General features: G+C 38.1%; 1 protein-coding gene across 4 annotated transcripts; it reads right to left on the reverse strand.

Annotated features, from left to right (window-relative positions):
• Positions 1-225: 225 nt before the first annotated feature.
• Positions 226-21255, reverse strand: LOC105040659 (transcription factor GTE4). 4 transcript variants are annotated; one of them, XR_003800192.2, is made up of 6 exons: positions 19330-21255; positions 19185-19230; positions 18977-19099; positions 18778-18854; positions 10715-12023; positions 226-749 (listed from the first exon to the last, which is right to left on the reverse strand). XR_003800192.2 is itself a non-coding variant. In XM_010917299.4 (5 exons), exons 1-4 carry the CDS (start codon positions 20926-20928, stop codon positions 18793-18795), a joined length of 1791 nt encoding a protein of 596 aa, XP_010915601.1. In that variant the 5' UTR covers positions 20929-21255; the 3' UTR covers positions 226-749; positions 18778-18792. The 4 variants fall into 4 exon arrangements, 3 of the variants coding, with proteins under 3 accessions (XP_010915601.1, XP_010915597.1, XP_010915598.1); XM_010917299.4 differs by lacking the exon at positions 10715-12023 and having other exon boundaries at positions 18977-19060; XM_010917295.4 differs by lacking the exon at positions 10715-12023.
• Between the last annotated feature and the right edge of the window lie 243 nt (positions 21256-21498).

Genomic DNA, 21498 nt, shown 5'->3' on the forward strand with positions numbered 1-21498 from the left:
ACACAATCCCAGATCAATGCAATTACAAATTTCTCATAAATATAATTTTAACACTTTCCAAACCAATGGCCACCGTTCGCATCAAAGTAGCAAGCACAGGAAAAACAAAAAATTTGCTGCTTACCTAAGAGACACAAAGCAGATCGCACTGCGTACATCAACAGAAAAACAAAAACAAAACAAACCTATCCAGTGCGCTACTAATATACAGCAATTAATGAGTGATTCACGCAAGCCCAAACACGGTGCAGTAGATAATTCACAATTGATCGAGAAAAAGGGCACAATCAGTCTTGTTTATTCCCACATTCCCTAAATTAGTTCCTATGTTTCTAGGTCACTGGCACCACAAAATCCACCTGGACTTGGGTCATACCTCACCAGCAAACTGTTACGAATTACAGATACACTGGCTAAATTACCCGTGACCACTGATCAGACTGAAGGAGAGCATTCCCCTCTACCCTATAAATCACATCCTACAATACATACAAAGTTGAATGAGAAAGGGACCATAAATTAAGACAAGTACATATCCTTCCACAATGCCTTTGCAGCTTCCACCAGCATGCTAAGAACCGCCAGGAGCCTAGCTACAGTCCTGCAAATCTTTAAGAAACAATGAAAAGAACAGAAATGTTTTCCAAAGGAAAAGCTGGTGCCAAGCAAACAAGCCACCGTCGTTTATGGGCCAATATCATACAAAATCCATCCACATTCCTGATTTGCCGTCAATTTGCAGACAATATCTGCAACAGAAAATGAGATTATATTGCGACAGCAACAAATATTAAGATAAACAAATTAAAGTGATCAAGATATACATTTCGCTTAAATTGTCAGATCACTAAAGCTATCCAATTGCGAGTAACTAGAATAGAGACAACCAGGAGGAATGAAGAAGAGTAAAAAACGAGAACATAATTTCTTTTGTTAAGAAGAGCGAAGTGGAATAGAAAGAAAGCATGGCTTTCTATTTAATTTCAATCTGTGCAGAATAATACCTATCTGACAAGATTTCTTAAAAAGTAAGAAAGTATTACAGGAAGCAAAGATCCTCTTTTTTCCTTTTTTTTTTTTTTTTGAACCTGAGGGACATACGTGATTTCTTTAATATGGTGAAGGCAGCATTCGAACCCTGCTGTCAACAACTTCCAGCAACTTAACCCTGTCAATAGGGGCACCATCACAAAGAAGAAAACTCATCTCCAGGCACTCATCTATAGAAGCGGTAGGAGTGCTCTAAAAGAATTTTTGCTCAAGATTTATTCTTAATCTGTTAGCCACCATTCTATTCACTACACACACACACACAAAAAAAAAAAAAAAAAGGAAAAAAGAAAAGGGTCCCAGTGCACAAGGCTCCTGTCACTGCAGGGTCTGGGGAGCATGAGTTGTATGAAGTCTTACCCCCACGGCTCCATGTGCAGAGAGGCAATTTTGGTGTTTTAAACCTGTGGCAGCAGGTCACAACCGATGCGCCAAGGCCTGCCCTCATTCTATTCATTACAAAAGCAAGCAAAATTCCAACTAAATGGCAGCAACAATATGTTCATACTTCGTAGAATATGACATATCAATAAACAAATCCTGGCCCAAAGACAAATATGTATGCAAATACCCACATGTAATCGCACACGTGCATTACAATGTATTTTATGTTGCTTTCTTGAGATGCACTGTGAAAACAGTTCAATTTTGACATTCAACATTTGTCGTTATCCACTCTCAGAATAAAATGTAGCTTCCATTTTGTGCAAGAAACACTAAATTTTCACATATATAGATGAATAATAATTATCCAAAGCAGGAATCAGTATTGCTATGCAACAACCACATAACGGCTCTCTCAATTCTTTGGCATTTGCTTCCTGTAAATTGAAAAATAACTATGTTTAGATCATTTCCCACCTCTTTCCATTAATATCTAATGATATAGCCCTACTGGTTAACCTTCCTACATCCTTTTAACCTGGTCTTCCAATCCCCTGTTCCCATATGTTTGGTTCCAATATACAGCATTTTCTGCGAGGATTATTTATTACAAATCATTACCATGAACTTCCATTATCACACAGAAATATCCTGATTCCAGATCTTAATACAAGTTCATATTACCACACTCACCAAGTCATTCGCCAAATGCTTTTCATCAATTCTAGTTATACTGACATTGTTTCAGGTCCATCATCTCTCCCTTCATCATTTACATCCATTCTTGATAAGAAACAATTCCCGCCATACATCTGCTATCTGAAAGCACATTCTCTCCCTTTCACAAGCATGGAAATTCATGTACCCTCCATTATTAGTTTGCGACCTCATTCAGCAAAATGTTGAATAAAACATTATTGTATTTCTACTATTCACCAAAAGTTAATAATCTTTGTTGAAATCAATACAATACCATGAATGCCTTATGTGTTGAATGTATAAAACTCCTCTTACACCCCTCCTAACCATACTATTCCCACCAATAAACATCAGAACTCATCCCTGTTAAGCCTTTTGCATGGACCAGCACTTTACAACTAATGAATTATTTTATATTTCTCGTATTTCGTCAATTGCAGCATAACCTTTCCTAGTTGTGAACTTCTCGAACCTCTTTCCCCAACTTCTATATCTAGTACATGTTCCATGCATTAGACTTGATGAGTAATTACCTATTTGGAGCTGCAAGTCTCCATAATGGAGGATTCTACATCATATAATTAATATTCTTCAGTTTCTTGTAGAAATGGCTGGTGTAGCAATGTCAAATTCAAGTGATCCAAGCTTACACAATGTTTTTTTATCTTTTAGAATGAATACCAAAATGCCTAACCTAATCTTGATAATAAAAATGCTGAGAGCCCTACAGTAGAATCATCCCAATCAACCAAGCAGAAAATCGCATATTTCTTATTGTTAGAAGCCACATCACCCTTCACAAACCCTGACCATCAGCATGCAATTACCCAGATGGCCAGATCAACTTTGCTAATACCTCCTTTAAGAGGGTTCCGCAAGGCAACAAACTACTAAGAGGGCAAAAACAAAACGTAGCTATCTGTAAACACAAGATCAGGGAAACAAACATGATAGAATATAATGATGCAAACTATTCAATACGATCACATAGTTAAGACTGTAATGTTTTTCCGAAGCAATGCCCACTCCATCAATCTAAATACAGCTGGGTAATTGATATCATATTCCTTAAGTTTTGAACCCCCAATACCATCATGTAACACCTCCTACAAACACCCCCCCCCCCTAAAAAAAAAACAAAAAAAAAAAAAAAAGAAGACCCAACCAATCTGAAAACCACAAGTAACAGAAAAAGTCCTTCCAACACCCAAAATCAAATTAAGATGATCCTATTTCCCATACCTGACCAACAATTCTGACCAAGAACAAAGAGTACCAGAATAAAGAATAAAAATAATGTTTTTTTCAAAATCTCAAGCTTGATTTATTTCACTTAAAATACACATAATGCAGCAAACTTATGCCTCAAATGACACTTGGACATAAATCATACAATATCCTCCAATAATAAATGCCTGCCTAACAAATTTATCTGCAAAAACTATGTTTTGAATCAGCCAACCAAATTTAATTTTTATCAAAAAATAAAATATCCATATTTGCATTCTTCAAACATCTAGAATAATGAGAAGAGATCGTAGCCTCGTACACTAATTCACCTAAAAAGAGCATGCCAGTCAGATCTGACATTACTATTCAATCCAACTATCAGAAAAACTCAAAATTAATAAAGAACATACAGTTTTGAGATACTCAAATTCCAAGAAGCCAGCATATAAGAGCACCCCACATGAATTTAACTGTTAGTTAGCATGATATACACAATATGCACTGCATCAATGCCTCACGGCACAAGGCACTAGTATGACACCAGCTGCATAATGATACTTGCTGCCATTCCAGCCAGTATGTACGGCAAGCCAAGCACTGGCACAACATGTGCTGTGCCAGTGCCTAGCCTGCATACAGATGGCACGGACGATATAACTATGGTGTGGTGCAAGCAAATTTAGGCTGATCTATCAATTTAATATATAGGCTAGGGTTATAATCTAAAGAAGCAGTAAAATGAAAAAATCTGATTCATAAATCTATTCCCTCTTCGAGAACTTGAATTTCAACACTTCCAATCACTGTGATCAACAACAGAACCTAATTTATCAGGTTTTATCTTCTAGAAAACTATATTCCAGCACTAAAATTGGCACAAGATGAAATTTGCAAAAGAAAGACGCATCCATTGCAATTATTAACAGCAACTCACAGACATCAATCTCATTAACTCATGTACATTACTACACAGACCAATGCACGGGAACATGTACAACATACATCCATGTACCAACAGCAGACGAAACACAGGTACATGCACACAGCCACCTCTCCCCACCCCCCACCCCTTCCCAAGAGGAAAAAAGAAAAAGAAAAATGTGCAAGCACACCTACATGCAAGCACACAGGCAAAATAAAATAAAAAGGATGATAGAACAAAACTTGTCATCGTACCAATTACTGCAATGTAACTCCTCAATGTTGTAATAGCATGTAGTTCAACCTAAGAAATAGACATAGATGCATTCCCCATCCACCAGATTAAAGAAGACCAAAACTTCATAAGCTGCAACATTCTCCTAATGGTAATTCTTATTACATGCTAGATATCAATTAGTAAATTCAATATATGGTTATTTTTTTCTAAAATATTCCCTATTTCTCAATTATCTTTTAAAATGACATTTAAAAAATTTCAAATCAGAACCGCCAAATAATATGAAACTAGGCAAAACCGTCCAAACATTATGTCCTCATCTTGGAACATAGTAATTCAAGATCTACAAGAATAAATCTTCTTACAAATATTCAAGGTTAAGGACACAGCAGCCCAATTAAGTGTGGACCTAAGTATATATAATAAAGACTCAAGTTGATTTGAATAAGAAATCCATGGCTTATTTTTTAAAAGCTAATTCACGGATTAGTTTAATTCCTCAACCAGTTAGGCAATATTTTTTCACATATTCTTTGGTATGGGCACATATATGGGTATAGGAAAGGATTTTGGATTCCATAGAGACCAAAAACAGCTATTGAAGTACACCAATATTTAATGGACAACTCACATTGGACTGGTGCCATATACATACAAAAAGATTATAAACCGACAATAGAAAGTGTCCACGAATCCCCTGAAACTATTTACTAATAAGCAAATCATCCAAACACCACAAGTGTAGGCTTGGCCTCTCAAAGGGGAAAAGGACAGACAAGATAGTTGAAAATACAAGTAAGACCTTGATACAGGGTGCATGTCTGAAAAAACAAACAAATAAATAAATAAAGGGTTCTCAGGAATGAGGAGAACAGAACATTCAGGGCTATCATTAATCCTATAGACTTGCTATATCGATTCTAGAATCCTCCCAACTCTAGACAGATGCTTAAACCTTTTGTCCAAACTGTGTAACTTACAGTGACGAAGCACGTACATCCTTCCTAATTTTTCATTGAGCCTCACCTCCACCAAGTCTACAAACCAAAACAGCCAAACCCCACTGAAAAAATATCATGGTCCCTCACATAGCCAACTAAATTTGAAAATCAAATCCCCTAAATCTACCATTAAATTGAACAATTTGCACATAAGGAGCCTGCAATCTAGGAAATGTAACATGCCTTCTGCACCTGAAATCATGAGTGGCATTCCACTTCGGTCGCAAGAAAGTAAAAGATACTGACTTTAGAATAACAGAAAACATTGAGAAATCTCTTTTGCTCAATTTCAACAATACAACCGTAGGCCAGAATGTCAACAAAAAAAAAAAAAAAAACTACGTCCCTTCTTTTTTCTGACATAAATTACAGAATCAAGTAACTGAATCATTGCAATAATACACCCGAACAGCCCTATGATTATCTCTATTCGGTAGCAGCAACCAAGGCATACCCGTTAGTTCCAACATGTGATATCGCATTTGCTTCCCCACCTCACAGTGTATTACTAGCTACCTCCTTTAACCTTCCCGCACCTAATACAAGTTCAGAGTCCAACATAATCATTGCATTTTTCACATAATCACGGGTCCAGATCCCTTCGATAGCCAGCAAATGTTTATGGGATTTAGCCATTCAATGTCAAAGAAAGAAGTCCCCAAGAAATTTTCCACTAATGAGGATTGTAAAGGGCCTGGACGCTTAGAAGTTCAGGAGTTCTAACAGCTGAAACCATCTATCATTATTAATGCTATAAACATAATTGTTCACTGAGGATATCAACTATCATCAGCTCATCATTTCCCCCCAATTTGTCTCTTAATATGAAGACCCCAAAAAAAATACTACACAAAATGCCATATATTCATTTTTTGAAGCCACCTCCAAAACATGGCTTAACCTGATGTTCTACCAAAAAAGGAAGAAGAAGAAGCAAAAGAGTAGGTTTACCCTTAACAATTTCGAATTTGATTCCTCCTAGGACCTCTCCTACAAATTTCCTTCAACCAAGTGGAACAAATATTTCTTGTCATGCTTGCATCTCCTTCCACAACATCCATTTAGCAGGAAGCATGAAACGATATCCAAATATTATTCCCAGACTATGACAGGCAGAGTAAATATAAAAGCAAAAAGCACAGAAGAATACAAAAGGGCAATACAGTCTTGAAAAATCCTTTGGGGTTTATCATATTTAAGATCCTGCAAGCTTTAGAAAGTTGTCTAATCATACAGGAGACAATCTTATAATTTAGAAAATAAATAAATTGCTCACAGACATCTACATTAGCTTGTCTACTACTGGAAACCTTCATGGTGACGCAAAATCAATTTCTTCAACAACAATAGTCAGCCTTTAGGAGTAATTTTCTACCAACTCTGATTTAAAACAGGTTCCCTAAGTAACAACTGATGTTATAGCACCTTCAAGCCATATTACCTTGAATCTTCACCACCATATACCCATTTCCATGGAACTGGCCCTAAATAAAGACAACCATAGTAAGATAGCCAAAGTGATTTTGTAACAAAATGTCCATGCTCAGAGAAAGTAAACATCTCACCAAAAGACAAGCTTCTTTTCAAGTTTTTCCACATTTGGGCCTCAAATAAACAAGGAGCATGATGCTCATAAAGGAAACACTAAAGAAGAACATATGTATTTTAAATGTTGTTATTGGTGTCACCTTATTTTTATGATTCTATATTTCTATCTCTATACAAGGAATGTGATCTTCAATATTTATTACTTGCTTCACCTTATTTTGATGATTCCATTCACATGCACACCACCTCACCATGGCAGGGTTCACCTAGAGCCTAAGAACTGACTCAGAAATCAAAGCATATGACTCACTCAAAGAATTGTCTTCTCTATCATAGAATTATGAATATGCCATAAAGGCTAGCACAAACAAAGCTGATTTCATTTAGCCAAGCTCCATGTGTGTGAAACTCAAGCCTGTCCCACACTGATGCACGAATATACTAAAGTAGACAGAAAGTCCATCATTTGACCTCAATGCCTTTCAAACTTTTTGATAGCCTCAGAATATACCGTTGCAATAGAAAACCAAGAACTGTGGAATAACCTATCAACCTTGAGAATCTCTTTAACCGAAAACAATTGCATAAATTGTTTCCACCCTTGGCTCTAAAACCCATACAACGAGCCATCTAAATCCTTATTACCTTACTAGTTTCATTCTTTTTTTACTTCTGCCATGCACGAAACTAGGTACCAAAATATTTTAATAAACCATCAAATTAGCCAAAGAAGCTTATGCTTTGCTCTGTTCTATGCTAGCACTCCATAACATTCCAGACTTCATGCAAGCTCAAGAATCCCTCAGTGATATATCAATTATTATCTTCCTCACAACATTTTTGTTACTCCCTTTCAAGTTTTTCTTGGACGTTCCATGACTTAACATCACTGATTTTCTCTAGCAAGGACTTCAATGCTTGTTTTTTTCCATTACCTGACTGCTTATTCTAAGAAGAGTGTTCACAAAGGTCATGAGAGGCAGAGGCAGAGACAGAGATATGAAAGAGATCATCCTACTTCTTCTTTTCCTTTTTTTTTTTTTTAAAAAAATCTCTTAAGACATCTAAGTTCACTCCTGCTTCATGCAACTATGATGAAAATTCATACTCTTTGACAGATTTATCACAATGTAAGTCTTGCAAAATAAGTTAATCCAATCTTCATTTCTTCCCAAAGAGAGACAATTGCAACAAAAAGAACATCCTAAATTTGTTGCCCATACACTAATGCCTCTTCCATAAAAGAAAATGGAGAGCACAGGCACCTTGACGTAACACGATTACTAAAAGAATGCTAGTTTCATCCGACATAACTATTCTCCTACTAAAATCCAGATGAATAGATTAGATCAATCCTATTTACAACTGCAAAAATTCTATTTTAATTATTCCACATTTTGCCACCCCTCAACCTCAACTCAAGAAACTATTCTTGACTTTCTTTTATGCTCCACAACAGATAATTTTCAGGCAATACTCGCTTGCTCATTCCACATTAATTCTACTCCAAAGTTTTATATTGCATCATTTCATGTATTTTCAGCACAATGACCAAAAAATTCCCCAGTCTATTATCCATTCATGCCCATATATATTCATGTATCCTCTTCAATAAAAGGCCCTTAGAAATCACTTTTCCAATATGAAAACAAAGTTTACAAATATGATGCTTTTCCATCCACCTCTTTGTTTTCTAGTCACTGCTTTGCCATGAATGTAGTTCTTTTGCACAAAGATCTACCTATATATAAATCCCAAACTAGGACCATAAATTATTAATTCAACTCTATAACTAGTTGTTACATGCCTAACGTTATCTCAAGATCATGTCAAATTCAACTCAATTATGCTGCTTCTCATGACACATGCGAGCATGCCAAAATCATTGATCAAAAATTTATTTGTCTGAGCAAGCTTTAAATTGAACCACAAGAAAAAGCCAAGAAGACAAATTAGACAAGCAAAATGAGATTTGAAGAGCTTATTTTCACTATTTACATATCCTAAGCACCAACTCAGTCAATCGTTCCCATACTCCATCTCAAAGCCTCTCCTTTATAAAAGTCTTCTCTTAACTTGTATTTAAAATCAACAACTCCTACTCTACCAAAATTGTTGCTTTATTTGTCATTTGGCAACTTTCGCTTGCACCCCACCCCCTCACAAACAAAAGCATCCTTCAAGGGGCGTTTCTAACCATAGACAAGGCCATGGGAAATGAGTAATAATAGAGAGTTGAGGATGTTGGAAACATCCATACTTCCACCCACCATATCTACAACCCATAACTGCCATGGATATTTCTCAAGCAGCACAAACTTAGAACATTGATTAAGGAAACAATGAGTGCATTTCCTAACATCAATGACAGTAGAATCCATTGGGACCCTGTATAAAGCAAATCACTCTTCACATCTTCATACATGACTTCTCAAATAAATCCACTTAAAGCAATACACATTAACTAGTCATGATTGAAAAATTATATATATATATATATATATATATACACTTCTGTTTTATATTGTCAACATCAGCCACCACTAATGGCCTCAATTGGTTGTGCAATTTTCAGCAAGAATGCTAATAATATATATATATACTTCTGTTTTATATTGTCAACATCAGCCACCACTAATGGCCTCAATTGGTTGTGCAATTTTTAGCAAGAATGCTAATAATAAAGAATTAACATGAGATACATCCAAAAAGAAATCAAATATAATTATGATACTGATAATTTCACCCTCTATTTTTCAACATTAATAAGACTGGGCCTCTATTATGCATACATATATACATATATGTACATATATGCATATATATACATATATAAAAATACATACATATATACATACATAAAAATACATACATATATACATACATAAAAATATATATACATGTATACATAAATACATATATGTACATATATATACCTATATGTAGATATATGCATATATGTATACATGTATATAAATACATATATATACATATACGTACATATATATACATATTGTAGATATATGTATATATGTATACATGTATATACATGTATGTATGTATGTATGTATGTATTCATGTATTCTTTTATCTCGCAATGGCAAATTATGTATGTCAAACAAATAGAATAATGCTGCTTAGGACAAATACTTGTCCAGATTGATCAATGGCAAACACAAGTACCAAAGATAGAAATATGAAGGAAGACTAATTACCCTGATTTCATCCCATGACAATGTTCTAAACAAGGATCGCGGTACCGATACCGATACCCATACCGGTGCCAAGCCGGTAAGGTACAGTATCGGTACCATACTGTGCCGACACACGGTACGCTTCGGCATACCGATTCGGTACCGGTACAAATTTTTTTTTATTTTATTTCTTTCTTTTTTAGATCTCCAAGTTATTAATTCATAATTATAATCCCAAAATTACATTATATTGCATATTATTGACATATTTTGGTTCAATTTTTGAGTTCGGTAGCGGTACAGAAAATCTTAATCCAAAATTTCAAATATATATTTATTTACATTATATTACAACTCTATCATTTTAAAATTTAAAAAAAAATGTATAAATATGTATTAAAATATATCTAAACTTTTAAAGTAAAAAGCACAAAGAATGATATACTAACTTCGAGATCTGCTCTGCACTTAATATCTCGTCGAATGTTTGTGACGCTCGTAGATATCTGGATCATTGGTATAGTCTGAAGAAACATCAGTCCTTCCCTCTAACCAAGAAACACTATACTCCTGAATATTCATCCCATAAGACATCATCTCTGAATCGTAAGACATCTAAGATCTCTCACTCAAACTCTGACTCTGAGAAGTATCCTCAAAATGATGGTATGGCTGTGAAAGAGCCCATCCAAATATGCCGATAGCAAAATCTAATCCGTAAGATGCTTCAGGCTGCACAGAATAGTAACCACTAGAAGACGATGCCTCGAATGCACCATATCCATATGGATCATAAGGTGACTGCGAGTAATAGGATTCAAAATGCGAGAATGATCCAGATACATCCATAGATCCTACTCCACATGCAAGATCATCTGCAGCTACATCGTATGCTGGACGACCTCTAGGAGCCCGTCGTCTGTATGAAATTGGCTCCTCACGGTCTCTACCGACTCGTCCACCATGATCCCTATCTTGTGTGACATGTGTAAACTGAAACTCACTGGTGAATCGAATATCATCCTGCGGCTATCTCATAAGCAGTGGTCTCCTGTCCTTCAGTTCCTTCCTGATCATCAGTTCCATGACTACTAATACTAGTACCATCATCACTCTCTCTGATCTCTGAATCTGAGCCAGATAGCTCCTGTACTCTCGAGAGTGGTGGACGTGCAACTGTCTTTTCTTTTCCTCTCCTTGTGCCCCTCTGTGACTGAATTTTCTGTAATTGAGAGAATGGATGTCTTGTTGCTGACTGCCGATTTCGTCTAAATATTTCTCGCTCAAACCTCTGTGAGGATGTATCGGACATCGAGTCATGTGATGAATAAGTCCTCTGTGTCCCCTTAGGCTGTTACTGATCAACTAGAATCTTATATGGAATATTTCTTTCTGCCCATTGCTCTGGATCCATCCTGATCTCCCTAACTACCACACTGGCTGATTGTGGAGAGAACCCCGGCTCATCAAGCTCTGATTCCTGCTGCTGACCTGCAAGCCATCCAATGATCGGATCGTCATCCTCGTCAACATAATCATCTAATGTTGGATCAATATACTTCGATTGTACTTCCTCCTGAACGCATTTTAACCTCAACCTCAAATTACAATGAACATATACAAGATCATTAAGGTGCTTTTATGTCAGATGATTTCTCTGTTTACTGTGGATAAGGACGAAAGTCGATCAATTACGCTCACAGCCACTAGCGGAGACCGTCTGAAAAAGAATGCGGACAGCCACGCCTCTCAAACATTCTGCAGACATTCCAAAATGAATCCACCATTCAGCTACAAAAGCAAAATTACATATCAAATTTCATGATATTATTAGACATATGATGTCAATCTATGCTGCTCATTATTGATATGTAATTTATCTAGATTCATGTTCTTTTTGCTTACGACAGCTAATGGGACTCCAAAGCTGTCTGATCCCTCTCTAAACTATTTCATCTGTAAAAAATATATTTATTAAATTTATAAATATATCATTGAGCACGGATCGAATTCAGTTGAATAATAACATGTTTTAAACTAACATACCTCTTGCAGATATAAGGATACGATTTCTAAATCGAACACCATCTTATATATCATATTACAAAGAACAGCAAGAAACTCGTTACCCATATCTATCCCAAGAATGGTATACTGAAATTTCGAATTTAAATAGTAAGCTGCAGATAAATTTCATAATTGATTAAATATACTTTTACAAGTATAAAAAAAATATTTTAAAATATTATTGAATCCGTGCTTACCGACTAGATATAAATCTCTATCCATCTGATAGTCCCAACGGCACTCAATGATGTTAATAAATTTCTGAGCATGCTTTGAATCATTCTCACTGATCTGTTTGTTTGTCCTCTCCATCATGTAATATAAGAAGCCCATCTGGAAGTATCTTTTACTATCCACGACTCGAAGTATCTCATATAATGGCTTAATAGCCTTCACTATCTTCTCAATCCACTGCCAAAATGATTGATCCATCACCAAGTTCTCCACATGACTTCCATCAGTGCCGGCCCTTGCATATCTGCTCTCCTGCCACTCGACACTAACAAACATCTGACGTAAAACTGCTTTTGTTCTGAAGAAGACTATCAAATGCTATGTAGTTGATAGCAAATCGTGACATCCGGTCTCAAGACCTCTCCCCCAATATACGTCTGCATCAATGAAAGGATCCATGTGTGATTGTAGATGAATCTAATAATAGTCTGGATAATCTTCACTACCTACAGCATCCTACGAATCTTTTCAGTATCCATCAATATAAGATCAATGCGATGTGCAGCACATGGAGTCCAATATATCTGCGACCGCCACTCCATCAGCAACTCTCCGACAGCCTTATATTGTGGCCCATTATCTGTGATAATCTGCACGACATACTGCTCACCCACTGAATCAATCACCTCCTCCATCAGACCAAGGATATATGTGGCATCGTGCATCTTATCTGAAGTATCAATTGATTTGTGAAAAAATATTTTTCCATCACAATATGTCAAAAAATTAATATTTCTCCTTCTAGTACGATCAATCCAACCATCACACATCACTGTCAGTCCGTATATAGGTCATTTATTCTTGTAAGAAGCAATCCATCTCTGTAGATCCTCCTTGTTACTGTCAAGAAGCTGACCATAGATGTCCTTAGATTTTGACAGATCTACACCCTGACCGGCAGCCTCTATGGCTGAAATGATAGATCGACAGTAAGGATTGCCTGCTGCATTTGCTAGAATATGACTGAAATGAAACTATGATCCAATAGCTCATCACATATCCTTCTTCTTATCCTTTTTCACCATAGATCAATCCTCTGCTGCTGTTTCGAATTCTTATTGAAAAAAAGTATGTGGATCCAAATCATGGATGGTGGCTCCTGCTGGAGTATCTCTGAAGGACCTCCTAATGCCAAAAGCTCCCAACAAAGATGATGTGCTGTCTGCTCCCTCTACCACCGAGCTCTCTAACTGAGGTAGTCCTAAATTCGAATTCTCTCCCACCAGTTGCTGATCCAAATTCAGATTCGTAACATGATAGTCTAAATCGCTCTCTATATCTGGCCATCTCCTCTTATCGATACTAATCATCCAAGCTCGTCTGAATGGTAACCTTAATCTATACCTCATCATCTGAAGCAAAGCCTCCTCTGACTCTCTAGAGTGATAGGAAGGTGGCTCTGCAACTCGACGATCCGCCTCCATCCTCTTCTGCTTTGTCCTTTCCTTCGCTGCTTTCGAATCAGCGAAATACTTTTTCATCAACTATCGGACCTCCTATAGACATTTCCGACACGTAGACACATCAGGATAACCACCAGTCAGGTGCTGCTTCAACCTAGTCATCCCTCTTTCTTTGAATTCTATGTTGCACCATTTGTATTTTCAATAATGCCGAGCTGAGAGCATCTCGCCATAATCCCAATCAATGTTATGTTCTGAATCTTTCTTACTTATTTCTACAAGTATAACAAAACACGATAATTTAATAATTATTAAAAAATATTATATATAAATTTAAAAAATCAATAATAATTTTAAAACTCATAAATTCAAAAACATATGTTATATGCTTCAAATAATATTTTTGAATTCGCTAAAATATAGTACTAATTTTACATATTTTTTTATTTAATTATATTTTTTTATTATTAAATAATTATAAAAATATTTTTTAATTTCAAAAATTTTTTAAAAAAATTGAGGTTAGATTCAAGTAGCTTGAATTATTTTAAACATGATTCAGAATCTCAGATTTTACATTTTTTTTTGAATTTATTTTTTTAATAATTTTTTAATGAATAAATATATATATTTAAAAAATATATAATTAATAAAAATCAACGATTTTAGTATCATCATGTAGATCTTCCAAAGATCTATCACATATGATCAAATTATACCAAAATCATAAAATTTTGGCATAATTTTTTCTTCTTTTCTTACTCTTCGTTCTTATCTTTTTTTAGCCATAAAAATATAAAAAATAAAATATTTACTAAAAGAATAATACATTACCTTACTCTCGGTCAAAAATCATCGTCTCCTCGAAGAAGTGCTCCAATTGGATGAAATTTTTTCTTTTTTCTAATTTTTTCGGAAGGCTTCGTGTCGTTAAAAGCCTAAGAGCGCTTCTCGAGAGTTCTGAGAGAGCTCTCGGATTTCTATCAGAGAAAGAATCCTAGCTGCCACAAAATGACAGCCCAGGTCCCACCACACCCCCCACCCCCATGTGATATGTCCGTACAGTTCGGTTCAATGCCGAACCATACCGAACCGAGCCATACCGCTCCATTTTGGGCGGCATGGCTCCGAACCATGCCAAACCGCCCGGTTCAATGCGATTCGGGTAATTTTTGAAAAAAAGGGCTGAACCAGATCGACTGGCCGCCGGTCCAGTTCGATGCGCCCCATATCGGGCGATTCGGTCCGGTACAGCATTCTTTGGTTTCAGATATACAAATAGTAGCTTTGAGAAGAATCGAAATGTATCTTATTAAATTACTGGAGGAGAAAAAGGGAATACAAGAGAAAAAAAATAAATTGTAACACAAAGCATACCCTCAGTGATCACTTTCCGGTTAAGCATTCATCATGTTTAGACCATTTTTCATAAATGTAACTCACACTTCAATTCTACACAGCAGATTTAGTTACTCATGACCGATCATCCCATGTAACCTTCCTCCTTGTTTCTAGCATTTATTGATAAATCAAGTCAGCAAGAACAAAGTAGCAGCCTCTAATGTAAATGCAACGACAGTAGTTCTTGCCAACTGCTGATTTACATCTCACTCAAATCCAAAAAATTACTAAAGCTTCTTATTCCTAAAGAAGCAACTCTTCTTAAGAAGAGTAGAAAAATGCATCTAGGAAAGGAAAATTACTATCAAGAATATTAATAATCTACCATATGAATAACAGCAAATCTTATCAGCAAATTACTGCTGAAAGAAATATCTTCATTTTTGTGGTTCTATGATACTCAGACTATCAAATCTAAGAAACCAAAACACCATGCACAGGCATATACCCCCTATGAACATAAATTTGCTATTCCAACCATGGTTTCCAATCCTAGTGGGATGTCCTGTGGGATACCGGGACAAGATGTTGTCCCAAGTGGGATAGGACCATCCCGCCGTCATCCCAATGTCCCATTTGGTGCATCCTAGGACATCTCTCATCCCCAATGTTAGGATAGGGTGGGACAAAGGCACGTCCCCTTCTATGAAAAAATCAGGACAGTCCCGTCCCATAGGATTTAAAGTCTTGATTCAACTTAAAATATGAAATAAACATGGCCGCTACATGGCTTCCCCACCAGAACAAAGACCTAGAAAAATCATTCAAAGCAGCATTCAACCTTCCGGTAAAACATGCATCGTCTGGCAAACATAGTAACACAACACAATCTTAGTAGTCAAAATCTTCAACCTAGGGCAGCCTATCTGATTTGGAATTGTTCTAAAATCTCAAACCTGCACCCGCTTGCTAAGTGTTTCCTGCAAAAAGTGTTTCTAAAATATTCACTTACTTGCACCCCCTACAAAAAGTGTGACAATTAAGCACCCAACTTAGTTTCTCTCTGCCAGCAAAGGCCTAATCAAGGATCTTAGGAAAACCTATGAACTTGCAATGCATGCATACTCATCCCATCCGCATGTATCCAATGAGGTTATTCCACTTGCTATGTTGAAATTCTTCAAGTGTTTCTCATCACTCCACCCATGCCAGAAAGACCTAGATCCTTAACATACCTAGCTATCAGATGCGAGGTATTAGCAATATCCTTGGAAAGACAATCTACCTTTCGAGCATGTGAGAAGGGTTATCTCCAACTATTGGAATACACATAGATACTCATCCCATTCGCATGTATACAATGAGGTTATTCCACTTGCTATGTTGAGATTCTTCAGGTATTCCTAATCACTCTGCCCATGCCAAACAGACTTAGATCCTCAACGAACCTAGCTATCAAATGGGAGGTACTAGCCATAACCTTGGTGATCAATCTACCTTTCGATCATGCAAGTAGGTTTATCTCTAACTATATACGTCTCCACTCCTCTTTGAGGGCTCAATTAGTGTCACCATAATATTTTTACCTTGAAAAATCCAATAAATGATGCTCTGATGTCACTAAGCATATTGTTGTCATTCTATATCATTTATTATAGGTCTTTATACATGTAGGTTCTATTCAAGAACAGGTAGCATGCTTGTAAGTTTCAACAGAATCCCAGAAATACCAAGCAGAACACCCAAAATCATTCTACAGTTTACAAATTGGCCATCATGCTTCATAAATAAGTTTCCTCCACACTTGGAATTTACCAATTCATCCTATGAATTATGATAAATAAAAGAAAGAGAAATTTGCAATAACCAGAAACTGGAATGCACCAAATAATTCCCATAAAACATTTAAAATAGATGGGGGCAAGTAATTTCAAAAATTTTAAGTTTGTGAAATCGAAACCACTTGCCCATAGGTTGTATGCCAATTAAATCAGTCACACGAAGCTCACATACCAAGCATATTAAAAAACCTAGTAGCAGTAGTATATAATAAGACACTTCATTCTAAAAACTTCATTCCAGTCATAACTAAATAGCCCCATTTATATAAACTTTCATGCACCAGTGGTCAAACTTTTTCCTACTTCAAATTGTCATATCATTCTCTTAGCAGCCAGCCATGGTTTAATAATACTATGAATTTTTTCATCTTTTCTCTATCATCTGCTGCTAATTAAAACATCAAATTACATGGACAACCTAAATAAATTTTTGACTAATTTATAACCCAAAATTGAACAGGATTGCCACCTCCTAGGTGGTCTGACTTCTTGAATTGTAACACGCTTCCTCCTACAACCAGATATGCTCCATACTAACTCCTAAGACAGGCTACTTAATTACACGGACACTCTTTTGACCTTCCCTTGATGGAGTGTCTAATATTAATACCATATGCAGAACCCTTAGAAATATGAGAACATTCATTAAATGCCAAAGATATAAGTGCTTTCTTAGGTAATAAATTACTGCCATTCCTTAGTGACACATGAACTAGAAAGTGATACGGACACCCAACAGCTTCAAAAAGTGTCCATATTGTAAGACGTGCATAGAAAACATGGTAAGCATATACTTCGGTGGCGTTTGGTGCATTACATAGGTAATGTTGCTATCGTAACGTGATTACAGAGGGAATATGATTACCTGATAAAATTATAGAAAATCCTATATTGCAATGTTTGATATGTGCAGTAATATTGTTGTAAAATTACAAGAAATTCTACATTGCAGTGTTTGGTATACAATTTAGATTACATGGAATAGAAGCTAATTTTTCCAAAATATCCCTATCCTTATTGTTTATTATTTATTTTCTAGAAGGACAACTTAATTTTGAGATCAACCATTTTTCGTAACATCATCCATTATACTTTCTTTTCTATTTTCACCAACTGGGACTATCCATAATTTATTTTAATTTATTTTGATTTATTTTGATGGGAGTATTTTGGTCCCGAAGTTATTTTGTTGCAAGATTACAGGATTGCAAGATTACCTATAATCACATAGCCACCTCCCCCTAGGCAATCAGATTACCTCTTTTTGAGGTAATACTGCATTACATGTAATGCAACATTACCTGTGAAAGTAACGCAACAAACAGTGTAATCTGATTATCTATTGCAAACTTACATGTAATCCTATCAGGATTACATGCTACCAAACGTCCTCTTCCTGCAATCTACTGCGGAAAAAAGGCATAAGGATATGAATCTTCTAGAACTTCCCAAAAACTGATATATCAAGGAAGGATAACAATCATATCCAAGACAAACCAGTGGACAAATTACATATGCATATCAAACTATAAGAAAAATATTAAGCAGACCAATCCAATTATCTCAGTTCAAGCTTCAGGCAGACACATGGCAATAAACCACAATGAATCGTAACTTAAACCATACCTGCATGGGATCTGTTCATGTTCTAGGTGAGTGTTCCGCATCCGATCCATATGCTGAAGAACTTTCACTGTCAGAATCTGCAATGACTCTTAAGATAAGTACAATACCTCCATTTAACTTCCTATATGTCCAAAATAATCATAATTAGATGATATATGACCTAGATCTTCTTTTACACACTTCAAAGAAAAGTATTTACCACTGGATGAGGATCCTGAATCACTGCTAGAGCTGCTTGAACTACTAGATCTACTGGCATTATCCCCCTTCTTTTCTTCTCCAGCTGGTGACGAAGAAGCCACATACTTCTCATCCGTCACTACTTTCCAATGTAGTCATGATCGTAACATGAGATGATCATGTTGCTTAACAATACCCAAAAAGATGCATATTCACAATAAACTTACCTGTCTTACTTTTGTCAGGCATTTCCACTCTGATAGGATCTGGAACCTGTGAAAAATCCGAGCAAAGCATGAGCACGCAAACTTGGTCCACAAAAAAAATAAATAACCAATAAAAAAGGGAACAAACAAATTAAGATATTAGTACCCCTTCATGCACCATTTCCCTGGTATTATGCTCAGCCTGCCTAGCTAGAATCGCAAGCTCCGCCTTCCTCTTGTTCTTGCTCAGACTCTTTTTGTAATTGGTCACGAATCTATCAAGCTCCCAGAGCGTCTCCACATCCACGCTATCTATATCCACTTCAATTTCATCATCGTGATGGTTGACAGAAGAATTCCTCTTCTTGATTATCTGCACAATGATCTCTAGCTTCTCTGGTGGCAGATTCTGTAGGTTATTGCTCAGCCTTTGCTTCTCGTCGAATGTCATATCCCTCTTGTGTGGATCCTTCGCCTTCGGCTTCTTCAAGGCAGGTGGCCGGCCAACATGCGGGGCATAATTCACCGGCTTCATCTTTGAATCTACTGCCACAGGACAAATGGTGGAATCTGACCTCTCCAGAGTCCTCATGTCAAGCGGTGGAGGCTTCTTGGGTGCAGGTGGCTGGGAAAGATAGGCAAACTCAGCTTCAATGGCAGGCCACCGCTCCTCAAATATCTGGGATAGCTGCTTGGCCATGATGTGAACATCCTGCCCCTCGGGATTGTATGTCATGGCGTTGCGGAAGGTGAGTCTCACATCCTCGGCAAACTCCCTGGGGGATTTGTACCAGTTCGTGCAGAGACGGGACTTGACGGTGCCCAGGTCCATCGGGTGTTTGATGATGCTGAAGTAGTCATGGAGACCGAGGGCCTTCACATCAACCGGGCTGTTGAATACCCAACCATGCTTGTGCTTCATCATCTTCGAAAGCAGCGCGGCACAGCTCTTGAAGGCCTGGTTATACAGCTTCTTTTCAGCAGCTTGAGCGCCGTAGTCCAGCTCCCCTAAACTATGCTTCTTGCCCCCATTAGGCTTGGATTTCTTGTGGCCATGAGGCTCAGGTGGAAACTTCTCTTTCCCGAGGACAAAGTCAGAGTTCCGGTAATACTGGTTGGCCTTAGGCGTCCGCTTCTCCTTCTCCACGCCCTCGCTAGGGTTGTTCTCGGTGGCAACGGAGATACTGAGCTGGCGGCGGAACGGGACCGAACCAGGGGTCTTGCTAGAGATAGGGGTCTTTGGGTCAGTCACCGAGAGCTGGGAGTGGGTGTACCCGGCAGCCGGAGCAGAAGAAGCTGCGGCGGCGGCAGAGGCAAGCACCTGACGGGTCTCAATCTTCTGGGAGAGTGCACGGACCTGCTCGAGCTCGGCGGTGAGTTTGCGGCGGAGCTCCCGGATCTCCTGCCGAGAACGGGAAGCGAGACTGATGGTGACGCTGCGGCTGTGGCCGTTCGGCTGGCTCCGCTGAGCACCATCGGGGGCCTGGGGGCGGTTGAGGCTGGAAGCATCATCGTCGGAGGCCACGGAGGATGGGGCAGGGGGCTGCAGCGGGGGCGGGTGGCGGGGAGAGCTGGCAGCGGCGTCGGCTGCTGTGGCGGTGATGGGGGTTTGGTCGGAGGAGGGCGGGAGCCGGGGGTTGGATGTGGGCTTGGGGGTCCTGTTGTGGGATTTCCGGGTGTAGACCTTGTTGCTCTCCGCCCATCGCTGCTTTTCCCACGAGCCATCACCGCCGGCGCCGCCCCCAACCAGAGGCCCAGACGCCATGCATGTAAGTAGCCCACGGAAAGGGGCGGAGAGAGAATTTTAGGGTTTTTTGTTTCCTTGAGCAGGGGATTTGGGGTTAGGGTTTTGGGAGCAAGAAACCCTAAATCTAAGATAAATCCATGGGAGGTTACTGGGATCCAAGGGATAGGATGCGAGACGGGATCCAAGTATCGAACGGAGGGAGATAGAGAGGGAGAAGATAGGAGGGGTTCGCGTTTACCTCGATTGGGGGTGAGAGGGTGGAGGAGCTGGCGATGACGCCAACTTTTTTGAAGAGAGAGAAAGCCCAAACGGTCTTGCGTCTCCCCCCCGCGTGTGAGTACGCTACTGTAGATCCGGTTCTTGGACGGTCCGCGTTATATTGGAGAAGAGGACTCAAGGTGACGCGGTGGCGCACGTGGTTGCCGATCGGATAGCCCAGGTGGTCCGCACTAAGCCGGGCCCAAAGTACGCAACCGGGACTTGGAATTTACGCACTAGAAGGGAGGCGGCGTGTTCTCTAAGATTTCACCCAAGCAAATTGAATCTAGCTTATCCTTAGGACCTCGGAAACAGTAAAGTATGCGGATG

Source organism: Elaeis guineensis, chromosome 3 (genome assembly GCF_000442705.2).
Source record: "Elaeis guineensis isolate ETL-2024a chromosome 3, EG11, whole genome shotgun sequence".
Lineage (NCBI taxonomy): Eukaryota > Viridiplantae > Streptophyta > Magnoliopsida > Arecales > Arecaceae > Elaeis > Elaeis guineensis.